The sequence below is a fragment of the Neomonachus schauinslandi genome, chromosome 6, assembly GCF_002201575.2.
Source record: "Neomonachus schauinslandi chromosome 6, ASM220157v2, whole genome shotgun sequence".
NCBI classification, from domain to species: domain Eukaryota; kingdom Metazoa; phylum Chordata; class Mammalia; order Carnivora; family Phocidae; genus Neomonachus; species Neomonachus schauinslandi.
In genome coordinates, this window is record NC_058408.1 from 58,152,009 (window position 1) to 58,174,660 (window position 22,652).

Consider the following 22,652-nt stretch of genomic DNA (forward strand, 5'->3'; position numbering starts at 1 on the left):
ACTCTCCAACTACCATGGCCCACCATGACCTCCCCTGTCCTCACAAACCCTGTCACACTCTAGCACAAAACCCAAACACCTTGCAATCAGTCTTGTTCTGGGCTGGCCATCATGCCGTGCGTGTCTCAGATAGCAGCACCATGCACTCTCCGTGAAGTAGGTCCTAAGCAAATAATCTCTTTTGGTTTAGCGTGGCCAGGTTCCTGTGAAACAAGCAGTGTAGAGAAGGACAGTTGTCCATCTCTAGAATGTATTTGCTAAAGACAGGTGACCAGTTTCCTATTGTGTGGCTTTTCACCTGCAGAAATCTCTCTGGTTCAGCTGGATAGCATGAGCCTTTCCCACCAGATGTTGGTGAGATGTGCTGCCATTATCGGCCTGACCTTCACCACGGAATTGTTGTTCGAGGTTCTGCCTTGTTGGAACATGAAGATGATGATCAAGGCCCTGGCGACTCTAGTGGAATCCAACGTCTTTGATTGTTTCCGGAATGGCAAGGAGCTCCGAACAGCCCTAAAACAGAATGCGGCCTCGTTTGAGGTGAATTATCGCTCGCTGTCTCTGAAGCCCAGTGAGGGAATGGGTGAGTAGAACCTGGAAGTGACTCACATTTCCTCTTAGTTAAAGGCGTACCTGGTCAAGGAATCAGTGTGTGTGGGGCAGCAGGGGCTGACCCAGTCATTGCCTTTCTGTTCTCCCTAGCTCATGGTGAGGAGGAAGAGCTCCACGAGCTGGAAAGCGAGGTCATCGAGTGCCACATCATTCGATTTTGCAGGCCTATGATGCAGAAAACAGCCTATGAACTGTGGCTGAAGGACCAGAAGAAAGCCATGCACTTGAAATGTGCCCGCTTTTTAGAGGAAAATGCACACAGATGTGACCATTGCCAAAGTGGGGACTTCATCCCCTACCACCACTTCACAGTGAACATTCGCCTCAACAGTTTGGACATGGATACCATTAAGAAGATGGCTAAGTCCCACGGATTTAAAAGTAAACATACCTCATTCCTCGTTAGTCCTAACTATTCCTGGGGAATGGAGTAGATTTGGACCTTGAGGGCTTCAAGTCCCTCGAGGCGTGGGATCCGCAAAAGGCTGGAGACTTGAGTAGCATAGGTCACTGGAGTGGGAAAGGGGGATATGTGAGCAGCTGAGTCCAGCAGAAACACCCTTGCTGTGAGACTCAGAGAAGGTTTGAAGATCAGGAGTCTGGCAAAATGGGGTGCAGCCAGAGCTCAAAAGAAAATATCCAGAGGGATAAAATGGACCCAGCTTAATTCACACCAAGGGATGGAATCCAAGGGGGGTGGGGGGCAGGGGTCCCACATGTTGAAGCAGAAACAAGAGCAAGAGGGAGTACTGTTTCTTGGTAGGTAAGAGTGTTGTTGCTCTGGCAGTCAGGTTTGAAACAAGGTTCCATCAGAGAAAGAATGTGAGAGGGGGAGAATTATGCAGGGCTAAGCAGGTCAAGGCCCCAGAAAAGGGGGCTCAGGCTCAGGGCCGGGGTTCCAGACATCCGTGAAGCAAAAGCGAGAAAGTTACAGTCTGATAGCACAAATCAGCTACACAATCTGGGAAAACACAGGAGAGGATTCAAGGGGTATCAGGGACCAGGGACTCCGTTACCATAGGCATGGTGGATGTGAGGCTAGGGGCAGTAACCCCAACTTCAGCCCTCCCTCGTGGGTGACCAAGGAGCACCAAGGGGCTACATGCTCTAGCCGAAGGCCTTGGTGATTATGGCTAAATCTGGTTGGGAAAACAGAGGCTATAAGGACAGAATTCCTATATTATATGGATATTAAAAATTGGGAAGAAATGTATGTAAAGTGCCTAGCACATAGTAGGTGCAAAAATAATTTTTTAAAGATTTTAATTATTTATTTGAGAGCGTGCAAGAGCTAGAGAATGCCAGCAGGGAGAGGAGCAGAGGAAGAGGGAGAAGCAGACTCCCCGCTGAGCAGGGAGCCCGATGTGGGGCTTGATCCCAGGACTCCAGGATCATGACCTGAGCCAAAGGCAGATGCTTCACTGACTGAGCCACCCAGGTGCCCCCCCAAAATAAATATTTATTCTCATTCACTCTTTATTTCACATGCATTCTCATTTGATCTTCATGTTAACCTTTCAAGGTGGAGGGCTATTTTCATTTTATACATGAGAAAACTGAGGTTCTGGAAGATTGAATAACTTGTCCAGTGCCACAGAATGAGTGATAGACTATTCAATCACAGGTCAGTCTCATTCCCAAACTCATGCTGTGCCCAGTACACCTGAGTTTCCCAAAGTACAGGGTGGGACCTTTGGGCAAGACTGGCAGGGGAGATTAGAAGAGGTTCCTGGATGTGACAGTCAATGGAGTCAGAGAGGGAGGAAGGCGATGCCCTCTCAGTCCTCGATCAGGAAGAAAGCAGCTTTGCAGTGTGGCATAAGTCTCTCTTTGACCCAGTACTAACACTTGCCCATCTCCCTTTTCAAAAAAGAGAAGTCAGGCTTTAGGTTCAGAGCCTTAGAGTCTGGATTCTCATGGATCGGATGGGAGAAAAAGCCAGCCTGGAGCCATTTTAAGTACTTCCCAAGTACTTTTGGGAGTATGAAAAGAGCCCTAGATGCTGGAACGGAAGACACAAGAAAATAACAACTTTTAAGAAGGACTTGAGGACCAAGAGAGGGCACACCCCTACAACAAAAAAAAAAACAGGTGCCCAGAGGGCAGAAAATGAGGGCTGACAGGGATGCATGTGCAAATCCAAGAAGCTTCAGGGATGATACCAACATAGGTCCATGTTCAAGGAACCAGTGAAAATACCAGTAGGAGAGAGTTGACTGAGGCCGATAAGAGAAAGGGGAAGCAAGGGGCAGCCTGGTGACTCAGTCATCTAAGCATCTGACTCTTGATCTCGGCCCAGGTCTTAATCTCAGGGCTGTGAGTTCAAGCCCTGTGTTGGGCTCCATGCTGGGTGTGGAGCCTACTTTAAAAATAAATAAATAAAAATGAATGAATGAATGAATGAATAAATAAATAAATAAATAAATAAATAAATAAATAAATAAAAGAGAAAGGGGAAGGAAGATTCCAGACTATGTGGAACCAGCGAGTCTCTCTATGTATGTAATTATATATATATATATATTTGGTGGCAGTGGGGGGTAAAATCACAGTTGATTTTTGTTTAAGATTTGTTTGTTTATTTTAGAGAAGGGGGAGGGACAGAGGAAGAGAATCCCAAACAGACTCCCCACTGACCACAGACACGGGGCTCGGTCACACAACCTTGAGATCATGACCTGAGTCAAAATCAAGAGTCAGACGCCCAATCGACTGAGCCACCCAGGCTCCCCACCTCCCCCCAAATGGTTTTAAGCAGGCTAGGGCTGTCAAAGAAAGCAACTTCAGTTATTTTTGGATTCTCCAATATACCTTAGCAGTTTCACTCGGGTGCTTCTGTGCCCTCCTGTGTCTCTGAGTAATGTCTGCGCTTCTGTCAGCCCCTCCACCTGCCTGAGGCCAAAGCTCTACTATTTCTCCTATCAGAACTTTTCACCTGTTTAAAAGCCTATCAACTAGACATCTTTAAATAAGGACTTTAAAATTTTCCCTAAAAGTTTTACAATAGAAACAATAATCTCAAACCCTAGTGCCCCAGACAATTTCAGTACATCTCAGGGGCGAATATCTTAACTGTTCTTTCTGGTCATTGCCTCCATAACAAAATGATGTGTTTATACAGTTTTCTTTTTTAAAAAAACAAATTGACATTGTGCTCGCTTCGGCAGCACATATACTAAAAAAACAAATTGACGTTATCTTTTTTCTTCTTACTTTGGTGAACAGATACAGCATGCCAGGGTGAGGACTTACCCCTGTCACACTACTCCTCAGGACCTCTCCCCCAGTATTGTTAATGACCATCATTTGATAAATTGTTACAAAGACCATGTAAATGCTATGCATTACAGAACCAAGTAATATACTGTGAAAAGAGTTCTTTTTTTAAAGATTTTATTTATTTATTTGTCAGAGAGAGAGAGCTCATAAGCAGGGGGAGCAGCAGAGGGAGAGGGAGAAGCAGGCTCCTCGCTGAGCAGGAAGCCCAGTGTGGGGCCTGATCCCAGGACCCTGGGATCATGACCTGAGCCAAAGGCAGTCGTTTAACTGACTGAGCCACTCAGGTGTCCCTTGAGTTCTTACAAAAGTTTATTTTTCCTCGAGTTTCTAGGATAATTTTCTTTTTTGCAATGTCTTCTTTATAATATCCTGTCTTGGTTGGAGACTCTGTCCATTATCCCTGAACCTTGTGCCTGTAGGTCATACTGGTGAAGGACATACAGTTGACCCTTGAATAACACAGGTCTGAACTGTGCAGATTCACTTATATGCACATTTTTTTCAATAAATACAGTATAGTACTATGAACGTATTTTCTCTTATGATTTTCTTAATAACATTTTCTTTTCTCTAGCTTCCTTTATTGTAAAGATACAGTATATAATACATAAAACAGAAAATATGGGTTGGGGCACCTGGGTGGCTCAGTCGTTAAGCATCTGCCTTCGGCTCAGGTCATGATCCCAGGACCCTGGGATCAAGCCTCACATCGGGCTCCCTGCTCTGCGGGAAGCCTGCTTCTCCCTCTCCCACTCCCCCTGCTTGTGTTCCCTCTTTCGCTGTGTCTCTCTCTATCAAATAAATGAATAAAATCTTAAAAAAAAAAAAGAAAATATAGGTTAATTAACTTTATGTTATCAGTAAAGCTTCTGGTCAACCGTAGGCTGTTAAGTAGTTAAGTTTTTAGGGAGTCAAAAGTTATATGTGAATTTTCAACTGCTGGGGAGGCGAAGGGGTTGGTGTCCCTAAACCCCTGTGTTGTTCAAGAGTCAGCTGGAATTGGAAGAGGTTCAAAGACATTAGGTGTAAATTAGATAATGAGGAATTTGATTCTCTTTTCAATTCTCTCTCAATCCTCAAGTCCTTCTCAAGTTATTTTCTTAAGTCTTGATCCCCAAAGATCTGCAGTCCATGGGCTTCCTCCTGGGCTCTGTCCTTCAACTCGCTCTACCTACTTCATCAGAGACCACTCCTCTCACTCCTTTGCCTTCTGAACATGTATTGAAACCCCACCTGACATTTCATTTACTCATTCAACAAATACTGAGTTCCTACTATGTGCCAGACCCTGCTGCAGGCACGTGGGATACATCAGTGAACAAAAGAGCATTCATTCTATTGTGGAGAAGCAATGGAGGAAAAAACATAATGAAGAAGTAAAAAATCTACAGTATGTAATGGGGGGTAAATCCCACCCCAAGGAAGGAAACTGAAAAGCTTGTTTGCTAGGGCAAGTGGGATTAGGAATGCAGAGCCATTAGGGGGGCCCTCACTGAGAGGTGAGATTCATAGAAAGACAAAGGAAGTGAGAGATTTTGTCTTACTGACAGCTGGGGAGGAGCATATCATCCAGAGAGGATAGCCAGCATAATGGCCCTAGACGGGAATTGATCCCTTCCATACATTGTGGGTTTGTGCTTTTTAAGATTATTTTATTCTCATTTTAATAAGGTGAAATGTCCTGGACCTGGAGGTACTGGAGATAAACAAAAGAATTCAATCTGTCACCTTGAACCTGAAGTCTTATTTTTAGGTCTTTGAAACCAAGAGATGAGCAAGTGGTATCTTTGCTTTTCTCCTTTCTTCTGAGAGCCTACAAGCATTTTGTATATATTTTTTCCTTTTGAATTTTACAGATCCCCTCTGAAGTAGGGAACTTTTAAGAAAATATGTCCTTCATAAATGAAGAGAATTAAGAACTAAAAATAATATGATTCACCTAAAGGGTAAATGATAGAATGACAAAAAGCATATCTTGTACTCCCCAACTTTGCTTCCTTTTCTAGCCAATGTTGTTTGTCTCTGCATCTCGTTCTATCACTATTACAATTTGAAACATAAAGAAAGAGGCACCTTGGTGGCTCAGTCAGTTAAGCATCTGCCTTCAGCTCAGGTCATGATCCCAGCATCCTGTGATGGAGCCCCAGATCTGGCTCCCTGCTCAGTGGGGAGCCTGCTTCTCGCTCTCCAGCTCACCCCCCTGCTTGTGTTCCCTCTCTCACAGTCTCTCTCTGTCAAATAAATAAATAAAATCTTTAAAAAAAAGAGAAAGATGTTGAAGGAGAAATAGCATTTTTATTTTTCTTATTGATTTTTTTCAAAAAATGTGCATTTTATTCAGCAAATATTTATTGAGCATCTACTATGTGCTAGGCCATGATCCAGGTATCAGGGATATAGTGCTGAAAATGATAGACATGTGTCTATTCTCATATATTAGAATTTTCATGAAGGCTGGTGATAGATGTGATAGACAATAAACAGATTAATTAATAAAACCATAAAAGAGCCTTATAGGCCTTGATAAATAGTCTGACTTTTATTTTAAGTGGGTCGGAAGACTTTGGAGATGTATTAATTAGAATTAGTATTTGCTACATGTAACAAGGACCCAGCTAGAGTGGCTTTAATTTATTTACTGTTAAATTTATTTCTCTCTCATGTAAAATGTTTTGTCTCATCATTGGGACTAATATGAAGGCTTCATGATCATCAGAAACTGTTGGTCCAAAAATGGCTGCTGGAGCTCCAACCATCATGTTTACATTTAACACTAGAAGAAGAAGAGAAACCAAAAAAAAAAAAGGAAAGAAAGAAAGAAAAAGAAAGGGATACTCCTTCCCTTTTAAGGAATTTTCTAGAAGTCCTACACAAAACTAAATCACATGGCTATATCTAGTTGCAAGGGAGGCTGGAAAATGTAACTGCCCTGAGTAAAATTGAGTTTTATTACTAAGGAGAAAAAGGACAATAGAGTTGAGATAAGAAACCAACAATTTCTGCCACAGAAATCTGAGTCATGTTTTTAAAAACATATTCTGTCTTCTCTGTAGAGAACAGATTATGGGAATTGGACTAGAAGGGAGATCAGTTTTTCACATTTGTCTAGATAAAATTTGGTGGTGGACTAGGGTGGTACTATAGTAAAGATGGACAGAAGATGGATTCAGGTATGTTTTGAGGTAAAGTCAATGGGACTTCCTGATGGGCTGAATGGGATGAGGGAAAGAAAAGAATCCAGAACATTGCCTAGGTTTTTTGCCTTGAGAAAATGGATATATGGCTCTGATGCTTAGTAATATCAGAGTATAGGTTTATGGAAGAGAGATTCAAGAGTTCTGCTTGGATCATGTTAATTTTTAAATGCCTATTAGGCATTCAAACAACAGTTGCCAAGAAGGCATTTGGATATATGAATCTATAGTTAAGGGTAGATGTCAGGCTCAGAGATTAAACAATTGGCAGTCATTGGCATGTGACTGGAATTCATAGTCATAGGCAGATGAAATTACCTAGGAAAAATGTGCATAGAGAAGGGAGCCCAGGACCAAACGGAAGCTCACCAACATTGGGAATGTTGGTAGAGGAGTAGGAGCAAAGCAAAGTGGGCAGGCAGCCAATGAGGAAAGCAACCAAGAGCATGGTTGGTAGAAAACCTGGTGAAAAGAGGGAGTGGTCGATTGTATTTAATGCTTGCTGAGAGGTGTAAGATATGGACAAACGTGAGCTTTGGATTTGGCAACATGGTAGCCACTGGTAACCTTTACAAGAACAGATTTAGAAGAGTAGAAGGAAAAAGGCATAAAACAATTTATTTAGCATCCAGTCACTAGAAATACATTAGCTGGCAGTCTAGGGGGAGAGGTGGGCAAATTATTCCTCACACAGTGTGACACTAAGGACCAGGATGGAGGTCTGCACAGGGCACAGATGAGTCGGGGCACTAAATCTATGGGGACAAGGGCACAGAAGGCTTTCAAAAGAAGGTGATAACTAGGTGCCTAAATTGCATTTTTAGAAATTAAAAGATCTGTGGAATAATGCATTGGCCTTGGAGCTGGGAGACCTAGGTTCTAGTCCTACCTCTGTCCCTAACAGATGATCTGAGACAAGTCCCTTCCTCTGTCGAGGGTTCTTCCTTCCTTCTGCATGGGGAAATGGCTAGATCCAACCATCCTCATTTGTTTCTGGAATTTTCTAACCTATTGGAGTCTGGATAGACTGAAGGTTTTAAGTTCAAGTTTCTCTGCCCTTTAGTTAGCCTTTGGGGTATATATTTAAATGTCTGTATTTCTCCACTAGAAACAGATCATTTATTCGTAGTTTTAGTTGCTGCAGTGTAAATTAGTGAGGATAATGTTATCCTCTATAACCAACCCCAACGTTTCAGTGGCTTAATACTGTAGGAGCCACTGCAAGTCACTCCAAGACGGGCCATTTTGCATGAACATTATTTTGAATTAAAAGCAATCCAAATCCAGCAGATTCAGAAAAAGCTCTTCACCTGCCCCTCAACTGCCTGCTATTAAACAGAGATTCCTCTTTACCTAAGAAACTTCTCTGCATAATAAGGCAACCTTTGTTTTCCAAACATCTCCTCTCACCTTCCTGCTAATGGTCTTTCTTCCCTTTGTATCCTCAGATCCCCTCCCCTTCTCCTTAGCTCTTCTAAGCTCCATGTTTCCTCACTGTCTTTGGAATTTCCATGTCTGCGCGGATTCCCCTTATTGACATGTATTAAATTTGATTTTCCCCTGTTAATCTGTCTCATGTCAATTTGATTCTTAGTTCAGCTATAAGGACCTCTGAACGGCAGGGGAAATTCTTCCTCCCCAGTGGAGGAAGAATTGGGGACACAACAGAATAATTTTTTTTCCTGCCCATGTAATGATCCAGTGAAAGTTCTGACAAATGGTCTTGAACACAGTAAGTCAGGGACACAGGCTCCTTCCATTCTGTCCTTTTGCCATCCCTTAGATTCTCCCAATTATTTGCTCTCTAGCAGAAGGAAAGTGTGGAAAAGATACCAAACCATCTCAGCTCAGAGGTGCCATATATTACTTCTGATAGAATTCCATTTTAAACGAATCACGTGGGTTCACCTGAGACGCAGTGGAGACTGGGAAATGGAGAGTCTGGCTGGGCAGGAGGCACTGTGTCGGGAAAGGGGGAACAAGAGTCTTTGGTGGACACCAGACATTTCTGCCACATGGAACATTTCGTGACTCATACAACTCTTTTGTTTGTTTATTTTCTAGCTGAAGAAGAGACCACCTTTTCCAAAATAGAGATTCATAAGAAATCTGAGATATTTCCTGAAAATCTCAGGTACAGGCGTACATGACTGTTTAGGCATAAACAACTGTCATTAAGCTCAGAATACTGTTAAAATCTTCTGTCAGGTCAGTTCTTTACGGCCTCTTTGGTACGAGTGGGGAAATGTTGGGGTGTGTGCATGGTGAGTTCTGTCAGTAGCATCTACATCAGGTTTGATTATCTTGCTCTTTTATTAGTTTTTTAAAGATATTTTCATATCAAAAACTAAGTGTAGCTACAAGTTATTCCTCCTCTTTATTTCTGCATTTGGACAGTCCTGAAGAAATAAGAGAAAAGATCTTGAGTTTCTTTGATGTCATTATAACAAAAATGAGGACGTCTGAGGAAGACATCATTCCTCTGGAATCTTGCCAGTGTGAGGAGATCGTAGAGATGGTCATCATGCCTCTGGCCCACCATTTTCTGGCTTTGGGAGAAAACAACAAAGCCTTATATTACTTCCTAGAAATTACATCTGCTTATCTCATCTTGGGTGATAATTATATGGTAAGGTGTTTCTACCCCGCCCCCCCCCCTTGAGACAAGTTAGAGACCACAGTGCCCGAAGGGAAGCTCTAGGGTGCTTTTTTTATTACTTCATGTTCTTGATTCCTGCCAGCACCACTTTCCTCTGAAAATCAAATTGCTGAGAAGGGAAATGACCCGAGATTGAGAAATGAAAGTCAGAACAAATTGAAACTAGCATTATACATCATTTAAAATAGTGCCACCTTTAGAAACTTGCCATGAACTGTCTACCTATATGGGAAGGGGGTGGATGTCCTATCTCATTCCCAAAATGATGCAGAAAGGACTCTTGGTATCAATGCTGCTGTTTCAGCAGAGTCTTCCTCAGTAATGTCCTTGTGGCATTTGCCTTCTGTCCTCCCTAAATACCTGTGAGCACAAATACCTGTAGGTCTTTGGATAAGTACAAATCTGGCTTTCATCTTGTGATTCCCCAAAAGGAGCTCACCCACTTTGGTCTTCATGCAATTTGTGCTAAATTATCATACACTTCCTTTAGGCCACCAAAACACTAGTGTTTCTCCGGGATAATTGTAAATAACATTCCAGGGCTATATGCCCCTAGAAATGTGGGGATTGGATGTATGTATAATGAAATAAAAAGGATTAATTCTTAAGTAAGTTGGGAAGCACTGAGCTGAATAAAGCTAAATAGGTTCCTTTACTGCAAATATTTCATGGCCTTAATATGCTAAGATACAGGTAAATCTTCCAGAGGGTCGGGCTAGTTCTGGGGCATACTGTGTTTCTCAAACTTACTTGACCTTAGACCACTTTTCGTAGAGCAGCTGACTAGACTAACATTGCTTGAACTCACTTTAGGAAATGCTCCTCTGGCCCCTGCTTCATCTGACTCACATTTCTGAATAGGCATGCCTATACTTCATGCCCATCCTGGTGGTCTCTTCCATATTTACAACTGCTTTTGATCACAGCAGCCTAATCAACCCTCATACCTTAGATTTTTATAAAATTTAAAAATTAAATCATTAAAAATGTTGGTAAGCCCCAGTTCTCTCAGTATTTATGTGAAAGCTGAAAGTCGCCCATGTATATTATATATATGAATATATATGTGTGTATATATGAATACACACACACACACACACACATATGGAAAAGGGGGATATGATCAGTGAGTCCCAAGAAGAGAAGGTTTAAGTAGCCTTGGGGACCAACTTGCTAAGCACCCCCATCTCAATTAGCAGGGAATGGGGGATGGTCAGGAAAGACAATGATTGGAAGCAGAGCCCTGGTGCAAGTTACCCAGAATGTGCCATTTGCATCCTCTGTCCCACCAAAAATAATTTAGTAGGTCCAGGTCAACTCATGTCTCCCTCTTCTGCCTCCCACTCATATCCCTTTGGCTGAATGAAATTTGAGGATATCGCCTTGCCTTATTTTACTCTTCAAGTCTGACCTTGCCTTGGTACTCATGTGTACCAAGGCTGTCCTGTCTAACGATATCATAGTTTTAAAATGAAGTGGGGAGAGTTGCTCAGGGCCTTACCTTCCTAAAGATGGCCCTGGCAAAGGAAATGGGAGCGGTCCATAACTCATTCCAAAAATCAAGACCAGCTTCTCATAGATGTGGGGATACTGTCAGGGGCAGTGGGTACATTGTTGGAAATAGGGGCCATCGGGGGTGGAATTACTCAGAGGAAGAAATTGCCCTGGATCCATCCTCTCGAGTGAGTGATCCAGTGGACAAAGACGGGCCTGCAGGTGGCCAGGATCTTCACCAGGAACTTGACCTACCCAGTGCTGCCTAGAGTTTGGAGGCCCTTACTAATCCAGAGCCAGGGACGGGGGTGGAAGTGGGTCCTGCGGTGGCAGGTGCTTCTCCCTGCTCGGTAGAGGCCGGACCCCCGCTGACTCAACACAATGTGCCCCTCTGCTGGCTGCAGGCATACATATATTTGAACGAGGGAGAGAGGTTGCTGAAAATGCTCAAGGACGACAAATCCTGGAGTCATACTTTTGAGTCTGCTACCTTTTACAGCCTCAAAGGTCAGGTAAGAAACCATTAAAAACATGACCATGTGTTACCGGTCACTGGGGCGTTATATAGAAGAAGCAGAAGACGTCCCTGTCCTTCCTGCATCCCCTCCCATCCTCTGCCACAAATCCTTGCCAAGACCACAGAACATCAAGCCCCGCTACTCAAACCTCCTTGCCCTCACTTACCAGCAGCAAGATCTTCCTTGTCCTCGTGCCTGACGTCATTATGAAAGGTTTTTTAACAACCTCCAAACATGGACCTGCTCGGGGAAACATTTTCTCAGGTAGATGATGCACAATAAAGATTCGACACAAAATCCTCATCAGTCAGCCAGCATTCGTCTGCAAACATTTACTGTTATGCCAGGCCCACGGGGATTTTGTTCCTGGGGCTTAAGTTACCCTTTTGATAAGAATCCCAGGAATATGTGTTGTTGGAACACACCGATTAAGTCCAGAATCACTGCTTTTCCTCTCTCCTTGCTCCCCCTCCTTTCTCCCTGTAGGTCTGTTTCAACATGGGCCAGATGGTGCTTGCCAAGAAAATGCTGCGGAAGGCACTGAAGCTGCTCAACAGAATCTTTCCTTACAACTTAATCTCCCTGTTTCTTCACACCCACATTGAGAAAAACAGACACTTTTACTATGTGAATCAACAGGCCCAAGAGAGCTCACCTCCAGGGTAAGGGAAGAGCTGGAGATCTCACTCCTGAGAGAGAGAGACCTACGCAGACTCCATCAGCCCCCAAAGCCTGGGCCTCTAGGGGGCGCAAGAAGGCCTGGTGGCTCTGCCCTGAGGCTCACTGGTGCTGGAGGGGGCTGGAGGCGGCTAGAGGGGGCTGGTGGGGAAGGCTCCCAGGCGAGCTGGGGGTTGCCCAAGAATACCTCATACCAGCTTTTGCAAAAGGTGAGTTCAGGTGACAAGAACATCAGGGAGCCCTTTGCAAGCTGAGCTCCAGTGCCCTGCCCTAGTCCGCCCCTTCAATCCCTGTGACCCGCCGTGTTCCACTGGAAGCTAGCTGTACCAGTGCTCCTGGGGCCTCAGTCACAAGCCCTTTTCCATCCAGGGCTACAACGCTGGGTATCGTCCCTGGCCCAAACCGAAATACAAGGTTCCAAAGACCTCTGCCAGAGGGCAGACTGCCCACCCATCTATGTACCTGGATGGGAATGTGCGTTACATGGGAGTATCCATCAGTCATGATTAAACCACTAAGATTTATACATCTCAACGTATGTAAATTTTGCCTATAAAAAAACTATAAAAAATACTGGGAGGGGGACCACCTGTGTGGCTCAGTTGGTTAAGCATCGGACTCTTGATCTCAGCTCAGGCCTTGATCTCAGTGTCGTGAGTTCAAGCCCTGCGTTGGTAGTTGTTGAAGCTGGGTGTTCAATGCATGTAGTTCATGATATTTTTCTGCTTTACTGTGTGTATGTTTGAAATTTTCCACAATAAAAGTTTCTGGATATATTCCCCCTATCCAATCGGCGCCAAGGGAAATGCCACCTAGCTGGGGATCTAGAGAGCTGACAGAGGACATCTCTCCCATGCTGGCAGAGGCCAGTAGTGGTTTCGCTACAGGTTCTGCCTGAGATGCAAACAGCTATTTCTAGGAGCCAGTTGCTACAGCTCTTTCCCCAAGCCCACTGCCTTCCCCCAAAAGTGTTCCCTTAAATGTGGGGGAGCCTGGGGTGGGAAGGAGCTGGAGCTGAGCTACTTTGCAGGTTAGGGGCAGACTCCTGGGAATGGTGCCTGTGGTCTCAGGAGACACCAAGAGGGAGGGGCAGGGAGAGGTCAGCAGAGATCTCTCTGAGAGGTAGGAGGGAATCAGAGTTTGGGTCATGTGTAGAGTTGCCGGATCAAATACAGCATGCCTAGTTCACTTTGAAGTTCAGATGAACAATGAATCATTTTTTTACCTTTTTTTTTTTTTAAAGAGAGAGAGTGCGTGTGAATGGGGAGGGGCAGAGGGAGAAAGAGAAAGAGAATCTTAAGCAGGCTCCAGGCTCTAAGCACAGGGCCCAGCCCAACGTGGGGCCTGATCCCGCCACCCCGAGATCACTACCTGAATCGAAATCAAGAGTCGGACACTCCACTGACTGAGCCACCCAGGTACCCCGAGTCATTTTTTTAGGATACATATATGTCACACAAATATTTAGGACATGTGCATTCTAAACAAATTATTTATTGTTTTGAAATGCAAATTTAACTGGGCATCCCACGTTTGCATTCCCTAAATCTGACAAGCCTAGTTAACAGCCACATTTTATGAAAGGAATAAGAAGTTACCTGCATGAGGGTAAAGGGGGGAAGTACTGCTGAGGAAGAAACTGCAGAGCTGTGGGTTTCCAACACCGTCTGGTCAAACGGTTCTGATCTCAAAAATGAGGACAAGGAACAACTTTAAAGTCAGAGTTTCTACGGCCCTCATGAATGTCTTACGCTGTAAGGGATATTACGCTGTTTCCTAAGAGGCTTTAAAAAATAATTTCCACAACAGAATCAATGTCATTAATGTCTAAATTGAAAGTACCTGGAATTCTTCTTTAAAAATCTCCAGGATCTCTCTTTTTTTTTTTTTTTTAAAGATTTTATTTATTTGAGAGAGAGAGAGAGAGCATGAGCCGGTGGGGAGGGGCAGAGGGAGAGAGAGAAGTAGACTCCCCTACTGAGCAGGGAGCCTGATATGGGGCTTGATCCCAGGACCCTGAGATCATGACCTGAGCTGAAGGCAGATGCTTAACAGACCGAGCCACCCAGGCGCCCCCCAGGGTATCTCTTTCTTCCTCCTTTCTCGTCTTTATTTAAAATCTGCTTTTTGATAAATATTTCTAATTATATTTTGTTTTCTTGGTTTTGTTAAATCACTAATATCGCAGCCAATTTGCTTATCATAAAAATAAGGTTCCCATTTTTAAATGGCTTGTTGAAGCCAAGATTGAGAACCCGAACATTCTTTGTAGGTTGGTCGTCCTTCTCCCCTTGAATACCTTCAGCACAGGAGGTTCACCATCTCCTGTGACATTCCTTTACATTGTTGGAATGTGTCTTAGTCTGCTCAGGCTGTTTTAACAAAATACCATAGACTGGGTGGCTTATAAATAGCAGAAATTTATTGCTGAAGTCTGAGATCAGAGTCCTAGCATGGTCGGGGAGGGTCGGGGAGGTCTGTGACCTCTTTAGGGTCACAGACTTTTTTTTATCTTCATATGGTGGGAAGGGGCTGGAGAGCTCTGGGGTCTCTTTTATAAGAGCCTTACCCCCATTTATGAGACTCTACCCTCACGACCTAATTACCTGCCAAAGCGCCCATCTATTGTTACCATTAATTTCGGGGGTTAGGATTCAACATGTGAATTTGGTGGAGATGCATTCAGATCACAGCAGAATGTAATTGTTAAAATGTTCATTTCCTTTGTTGAGCTGAGGTCTAGCTCCTGATAGCCTGCTCAGTGGAGAACATGACACATAGGAATGGCTGGGCTGGAAGCGGACAGAGCCTGAGCCCTGGCCCCACCACATTCTAGCTGTGTGACTTCGGGTTAGTCACTTAACCTCAGTCTCACCTGCTTGCATAAAATGGGGTTCATTATTTCTTCCTTTCTTCCAAGCTTGTTATCAGAATCAAATGTGATGAATTAAATAAATGGGCTTTTAAAAATAACTTCATTTATTTATTTTTTTTTTAAGATTTTTTATTTATTTATTTATTTGAGACAGAGAGAATGAGAGACAGAGAGCATGAGAGGGGGGAGGGTCAGAGGGAGAAGCAGACTCCCTGCTGAGCAGGGAGCCCGATGTGGGACTCGAACCCCGGGACTCCAGGATCATGACCTGAGCCGAAGGCAGTCGCTTAACCAACTGAGCCACCCAGGCTCCCAAAAATAACTTCATTTAAATAGCGATGACCTGGGGCACCTGGGTGGCTCAGTTGGTTAAGCGACGGCTTTTGGCTCAGGTCATGATCCTGGAGTTCCGCATCGGGCTCCCCGCTCAGCGAGGAGCCTGCTTCTCCCTCTAACCCTCCCCCCTCTCATGTACTCTCTCTCTCTCATTCTTGCTCTCTCAAATAAATAAATAAATAGCGATGACCTGACAGGGGACAAGTGATTTGCATAAATTATCTTAATTAATCATCACAAAGTAGGTATTATGCTCCCATTGGGTGGGGGAGAAAATGTGCTTCATAAAAATTAATGTGCCTGCGCTTTACCATCTTGTAAAGGAGGCAGGACTCAGGCTCACACCTGCTTTGACCTCCCAGCCAGGAGCGAGGCTTCTGTACCTGCGTTCCTCTCTAGCCTGTGTGTATTTTCTCTAATAGGAAGAGGAGGCTGGCGCAACTCTACAGGCAAATCGCGTGCTTCTCCTTGCTGTGGCAGATCTATAGCTTAAATTATTTTTTCCACTACAAGTATTATGGCCATCTGGCAGCTATGATGCAAGTGAATACGGCCCTGGAAACTCAAGATGATTTTCAGGTAGGCTGTTGTTGTAGCTGCTTTTAAATTTCTGCATCTCATTTAGAGGGAAACTCCTACTGGGAGCCAAAAGGGATGCAGAATCGCGAGGGTAGAACAAAGCCCTTCTGGGCTGGGTTGTTTTGCCAAGGCCAGCATCCCAAACACTTTGGTCCCAGAATCACTTTAGACTCAGTAATTCCTGAGGACCTCAAAGCTTTTTGTTTTTATGGGTTGAATCTACCGAAATTATAAGAAACAAAAACTGAGGTATTTAAAAGAAAAATAAAGCTCTTACATGTTAATGTAATTAACATTTTAATTGGAAGAACAAAAGACCAATTCCCCCAGACAAAAAATTGAGCGAGAAGAGTGGCACGTATTAAATTTCTGCAAATATCTTAATGTCCGACTTCATAGAAGATAGGTGGGTTCTCGGTCTGTTTCTAATTTCACTTGGTTGCAACATGGGATGTTGCCCCTGGAAAACTGCGCTATATACCAGTAGAGAATGAGGGTAAAAAAGGAAAATGTTAAAGGATAATTTTTTTTTTAAAGATTTTATTTATTTATTTGACAGAGAGAGACAGCGAGAGCGGGAACACAAGCAGGGGGAGTGGGAGTGAGAGAGAAGCAGGCTTCCCGTGGAGCAGGGAGCCTGATGCGGGGCTCGATCCCAGGACCCTGGGATCATGACCTGAGCCGAAGGCAGACGCTTAACAACTGAGCCACCCAGGCGCCCCAAAGGATAATTTTTTTAAAAAAAGATAAAATCATGACTCATAGAAATACAAAAAGAACCCATGTCAAAGATCCTATTAAACACATTAATTACTGAGAAATTAGTGAGATGTTACAACTGGTTCCAAGGAGAACTCAATTTATGACTGGACGCAAAACTAGTCTAGTCATGGGGGCAATAATCACATGGATTCCCCTGAACACTTACATTTCTATGCAAGAGGCTAATTTACATTATCAGTTTTCTGCCTCATACAGAGCTATAAAATAGCCCAAAGACAATGAAAGGCAGAGATAACCTTAATGAGTGAACTAGACAGGACAATCCACTGAGTTTTGTGGATCGATGCGGGGCTCGATCCCAGAACGCTGGGATCAGGACCTGAGCCGAAGGCAGGCACTTAACGACTGAGCCACCCAGGCGCCCCGAGAAAATCAAATTTAATAGCGTATGTATGGGGAATCCATGGAGACATGAAATTCCAAAGACAATGAGGCAACATGAGGCTTATTTGAGCTAGGGAGAAGGGTAGGAGCCTGAGGGCACGAAGGGGAGGAAGACTGTTAACAGGAAGGTGAGGAGATGTTTGGAAAAGAAAGGTGTTGCCCTATTATGCAGAGAAATTCCTTAGCTAAAGAGGAATCTCTGTTAATACCTCTCTTCCTAGTAAAGCAGGCAGTTGAGAGACAAAGAGCTCTTCCTTGAAACTAATATAACATGAATGTTAATTTTATTTCGGCTTAAAAAAATAAAACAAATAAATTTGTTTAGCCTTTAAAAAAAAAAAAGCTTTTCCTGAATCTGCTGGGTTTTGATTGCCTTTGACTCAAAATAATGTTCATGCCAAAGTGGCCCATTTTGGGGCAGCCTGCCCTTGGCCCCTACAAAGTCATAAGCTGGGAAAACTTTGGTTAGATGTGGAAAACTCCAGAAGACAAAATAAGGAATTATTAAGCTAAATCCAATTCATCTAATGAATGATCTGGTTCCTTTATAAAAAAGCACATCAAGTCTAGATTTCTTCTGGGGCAGTAGCTTCCTCTTGGAGTGACTAATGATCAGGAATTAAGGGAAATGGTCAAGTAGCACTGTAAATGCTGGAGGGGCTTAAATTCCTAGCCAGGAGTCTGTCCCCAGCATTAGTGCCTTCCAATAGCCCAGGATACAAAAATATTTACAAAGCCCATCAAATATAGCCCTCTGCCCATCCTCCTGTAGCTCCCTGGGCCACTAAACCCAGCCATATTAGACCTCTTTCGGTTCCTCAAACATTAAGTTCAGTCCCCTTGTACGGTCTTTGCAGTGGATATTTCCTCTGCCTGGAGCACTCATCCCCTGACCTTTACTGGGCTCTGTGCTCATTAGCTTGAAGGTCACCTCCTTCATAGGCCTTTCTGGACCACCTCACCCACTGACTCTTTAACCTGTCCCTCTGTTGTAGTAGCTCTTATTACCATCTGACGTTTCCTTGTTTGCTCCTTTGTTAGTGTGTAGCCTGTATCCGCTACTAGCCTGTAAAGTCCATAAGAGCAGGGATCTTGTCTGTTACCGTTCTCACATCCTGAGCTTCAGTAACAGTGTCTGGGACATAGTGGGCACTCAGCAAATATTTAGTGAATGAAATCCTTTAATTCCCCTCCCTATTTGGGGTCTATCTCTTAAAAACATGGTGGCATTGGGGGACAGGAGACTAGAATGGAGAAGCCAAAATTGGAAAGTGAATCGAAAGAGGCTGGTTAACAATATGGCCATGACCAAAGGCAGAGCAGCCTGGCAAGAGCTCCCCTGGGTGCTCAAAAGCAGATGACACACTCATTGTTGGATAACAGAAAGAACCAGAATGAGCCCCGAGAGAGTAGTTTCCGGAACTTCACCCATCTGTGGCGTGACCACTGGCAAGCCCCATAACCTCCGAGCTTCATATTTTCTGCATAAAGTAAAGCAGTTGGACTCTGTGCTCTTGATCCAAATCCAAGAAGTCCTGGGCTCTGTTACAGCATTGGACATTTCATTCGCCCGGCAGTCCTCTCCTGGTCCACAATTTCCAGCTGCCCTCCCCTTCTGGTAGCACCATCTGAAACACAACTCAGGTCAGGAATACAGGAAGCCCCTCAGATTGACTCTGTGGCTTAACAAATGCCCACAGAACTGTCTGTTAACACAGAATTTGTAGCCTGCTTATTTTGTGTGAGTTGAAGAATTCTAGGAAAAAAGTCCCCTTCTCCTAAATGCCTCCCCACTGACTGCGCTCAGTGCGAGACACTTGTATCATTAGGAACCTTCTTTAGCAGGAACTGCTTTCTCTTCACCTGTCCCTAAGCATTTATATTCTGGAGCAACTTGACCATTTGAAAGAGTTGTTTATGGAGTAACCAACTTCTCAGAGGTCTCTCAATTCAGTTTACAACCACGCTTTCCTCTTTTTAAGAGCAAACAAACCAAACCCGCCTTTCTTTTTCGTTAATCAACAGAATAGACATACTTGTTATAAAAATTAAACATCACAGAATTGTATAAAGTAAAAAGTAAAGTCCCTCCTGTCCCTCAGATTCCTCCCCAAGTATGCACCATGGAGTGAATCCTTCCCGGCTTTTTGCTCTGCAATTATATATTCACATATATATAAGCCACCGCTTCTATTTTTCACAAAAATTAAAATTCTTATATTTTGCTTAAGGACTCTGTGGGCAAGAGGAGCCATCAAGCATGTCTGGGATGATCCAATAAACAGGTGGCAGAGACCCAGTTTAATATCTGCACCTAAACCCATGCCTTGACCAAATGACCTTGGCAATGTCCCCGGGCTTTCTGCCTTGGTTCCACCTTCATTTTGCCACTTCTCTTCTCCACTGCTGCCATTTCAGATCATCAAGGCCTACCTGGACTATTCACTGCACCACCAGCTGGCCGGCTACCAGGGCGTGTGGTTCAAATATGAAATCATGGCCATGGAACACATCTTCAACCTCCCCCTGAAAGGCGCGGGCATTGAAATCGTGTCATATGTGGCTGATACACTGGGCTATACCAAGCTTTTAATGGGTCACTTGGACTTGGCCATTGACTTAGGTAAGGTTTTTCTGGGCAAGAAGGGGCATGCAGAATACAAGTAACACCCTGAAATATACTGGAATTGTTTTCTTCCCAGGCTATCGAGCCCACAGGATGTGGGCTCTGCTCCGGAATCCCAACAGACACTACATGGTCCTCTGCTGGCTTAGTAAATCTCTCTTCTTGAAAAACAGGTATTTAGCTGAAAGCATTTTCCAAAATTAGAGGGAGGAAGCCATAGTAATTGAGTGTTCTGGGCTCGCTTTACTCTGGCCACTGGGTGGCAAAGGAGCAGGATTTACAGCAAGATGTGACTGATAATCATAGTCTTTGGGATACCACTGTTCTTTGCACAGCATTCTTTTTTTTTAAGATTTTATTACTTTTTAAAGTAATCTTCACATCCAACGTGGGGCTTGAACTTACAACCCTGAGGTCAAGAGTCGCACGCTCCACTGACTGAGCCAGCCAGGTGCCCCTGCACAGCATTCTTTCACATACATCATCCCTAGTCTGTTTGCTCTGGCCAGTGACTGGAGGAGAGTCAGTCAATCATCCTGCCGTGGGCATCAGGCTTTCCCTAGAGGGAAAGGGAAGAGTTTCACAGGAGAGGCAAATGCCCAGAGAAGAAGAGCACCCAGGACCAGAAGCTCCAGCCTCTGGTCGCCGTGATACAGAGGTCTGTGACAACAGTTTGAGCAAAGAGCCAATTTGAGATTTGGGAGTGGGTTTGAAATCTGCGTAAGGGCCATATTTGGTCTGGAATTGTGGGTACCATGGAAACAAGACCAGCACTCAACTCCATCCTCTCCTCCCCAGCACTTCCTAATCTTACTACCTTCCTTTGCCTCAGAAACAAGCAATTGATCCAGGTGTTGGGGTGGCTGTGGGACCTTTCTATAACAGAAGAGCACATCTTCAGCAAGGCATTCTTCTATTTTGTCTGCCTGGACATCATGCTTTATTCTGGTAAATGTGGCTTGGGGATTTACAAGCAATTGGGGGCACGGTATGTGTGTTGGTGTGGTGCGGCAGCTGTCGGGGCTAAGGTCTTGAGACCACTAGGATTCTGGCTGGGAAGACCTCTAGGACAGGGAAGGGGAGAGCATGGTCAGCTGAGGAGCCATCTGGAAGGTGCAAGGATTGTGAAGGACCAGCAAGGAGGAGAGTTTAGTCCAGAGGAACCTGTTGGGTGTAAGCTGCCAGTTTAAGGGTGAGATCAACTTACACACCGGTGTGGGGACTGACAGTGTCTTATATGTGCCTTTTACTAGAGGACTTGTTAGCAGAATATACTTAGAGACCTCATGCTTTAGGACAAAGGGTGGAGTTGCTAATGGGTCCAGGCACTGGTTGCTGTTGGAGATTTGGAAAACAAGTTCTGTCCGGATAGTCCTGGTTACACCAAGGAGGCAGCCTTCAGTGTCCATAGTAACCAGAAGGGCCAAGCTGGGCATTCATTCCCCACCATGTGATTTTTGGAAAGGGATACAGATACTGCCGCCAACGAGGGAAGCGTGGGTGGGGAGATGGGGAGGTCCCAGGCCGCACTAAGGCCAACTCCAGCAGGGCTCCCAGGGCAGGGTTGGTTTAAACTCCAACCCTGGAGTTTGTACCCTATGTGCATATACTTGCACAGAAGCTGGGGCTCTGCAAACACAGGGCAGCATGGTCTTGAGGCTGTTGCCCTCCCCAGGACCCTTTGGCTTCATAAAGTAAACAGAGATTATGGCCTCTCCCCACAGGAGGAAATTCTCCTGGGGAGCTACTAGGCTAGAACAGGACCACTCCGACCCACCACCAAAGCTCTCCTGCTTCTCTCTATTTTAGGCTTTGTTTATAAGACATTTGAAGAATGTTTGGAATTCATATACCAAAATGAAGACAACAGAATCCTCAAATTCCAAAGTGGAATCCTCCTGGGACTCTATTCCTGTGTAGCTGTCTGGTAACAATGTGTTGCATATCACTAAACTCCCAAATTTGAAAAGGTTGACTCCTGAAGAAGAGTTCTAGGAGATTAAAAAAAGAAAAGAAAAAGAATTTATAATTTATACGTGAGACAGATTGAAGGCGTCAGAGTGGATTTACATTGAAAGGTGCCTTGGGGGTCGCCTAGTTCATCCCCCTTAGGCAAGACCACCTCAGTTGTATTCAGTGCAACAAGCATTTATTACAGACACACCACAGTGTGATAATACAGAAAGGAAGAAGAGTACGTGCTTCTGAGGAGTGTTTGGGGTTTGAGGGAGACACATAAATAGTACCACTTGCCCACCCACCCCCACCAAGATGGAATTCTATTGAAAAACATTGTTGACAGAAGTGATGTTGGAGAATGTGGCTTGTGTCTGCAGGTGGGTGGGCTTCCTAATTTTGAACCCCAATATTAGGCTTGCCCCCTTAAGCAGCAGGCAGTGCTGGAAAACTGCTGTTCTCCTCCGTCAAGACAGGTCTTTTTCCAACGCGTGACAGAGAGGAGAGCCGTACGAAGCTCCCTGTGGGCCTCAGCCCTCTCAGGATGGAGAGGGCCAGGTCCTGGGCTACACCTGCCTACCTCCTTTCCCACAGTCACCAACAACCCGTCCCTCCGGACCACTGGAGCAGGAAGGGAAGCAGGGGAAGAGAGGCCATGCTTTGCACAGCGGAGCTCCCT

General features: G+C 44.5%; 1 protein-coding gene across 2 annotated transcripts in view; it reads left to right on the top strand.

Annotated features, from left to right (window-relative positions):
• The window catches only part of ADCY10 (adenylate cyclase 10), an 82,016-nt gene that overhangs the window by 53,073 nt on the left and 6,291 nt on the right, over positions 1-22,652 (top strand). Inside the window, exons 20-30 of one of the 2 annotated variants that reach the window (XM_021682662.1) lie at positions 305-583; positions 703-993; positions 9,150-9,219; positions 9,483-9,714; positions 11,643-11,750; positions 12,243-12,418; positions 16,068-16,224; positions 19,810-20,014; positions 20,094-20,197; positions 20,857-20,965; positions 21,827-21,944. In XM_021682662.1, the coding sequence (XP_021538337.1) occupies positions 305-583; positions 703-993; positions 9,150-9,219; positions 9,483-9,714; positions 11,643-11,750; positions 12,243-12,418; positions 16,068-16,224; positions 19,810-20,014; positions 20,094-20,197; positions 20,857-20,965; positions 21,827-21,944 (1,849 nt within the window). Of the gene's footprint in view, positions 1-304; positions 584-702; positions 994-9,149; positions 9,220-9,482; positions 9,715-11,642; positions 11,751-12,242; positions 12,419-16,067; positions 16,225-19,809; positions 20,015-20,093; positions 20,198-20,849; positions 20,966-21,826; positions 21,945-22,652 lie in introns of both variants that reach the window. The other variant, XM_021682663.2, reaches the window with a different exon arrangement.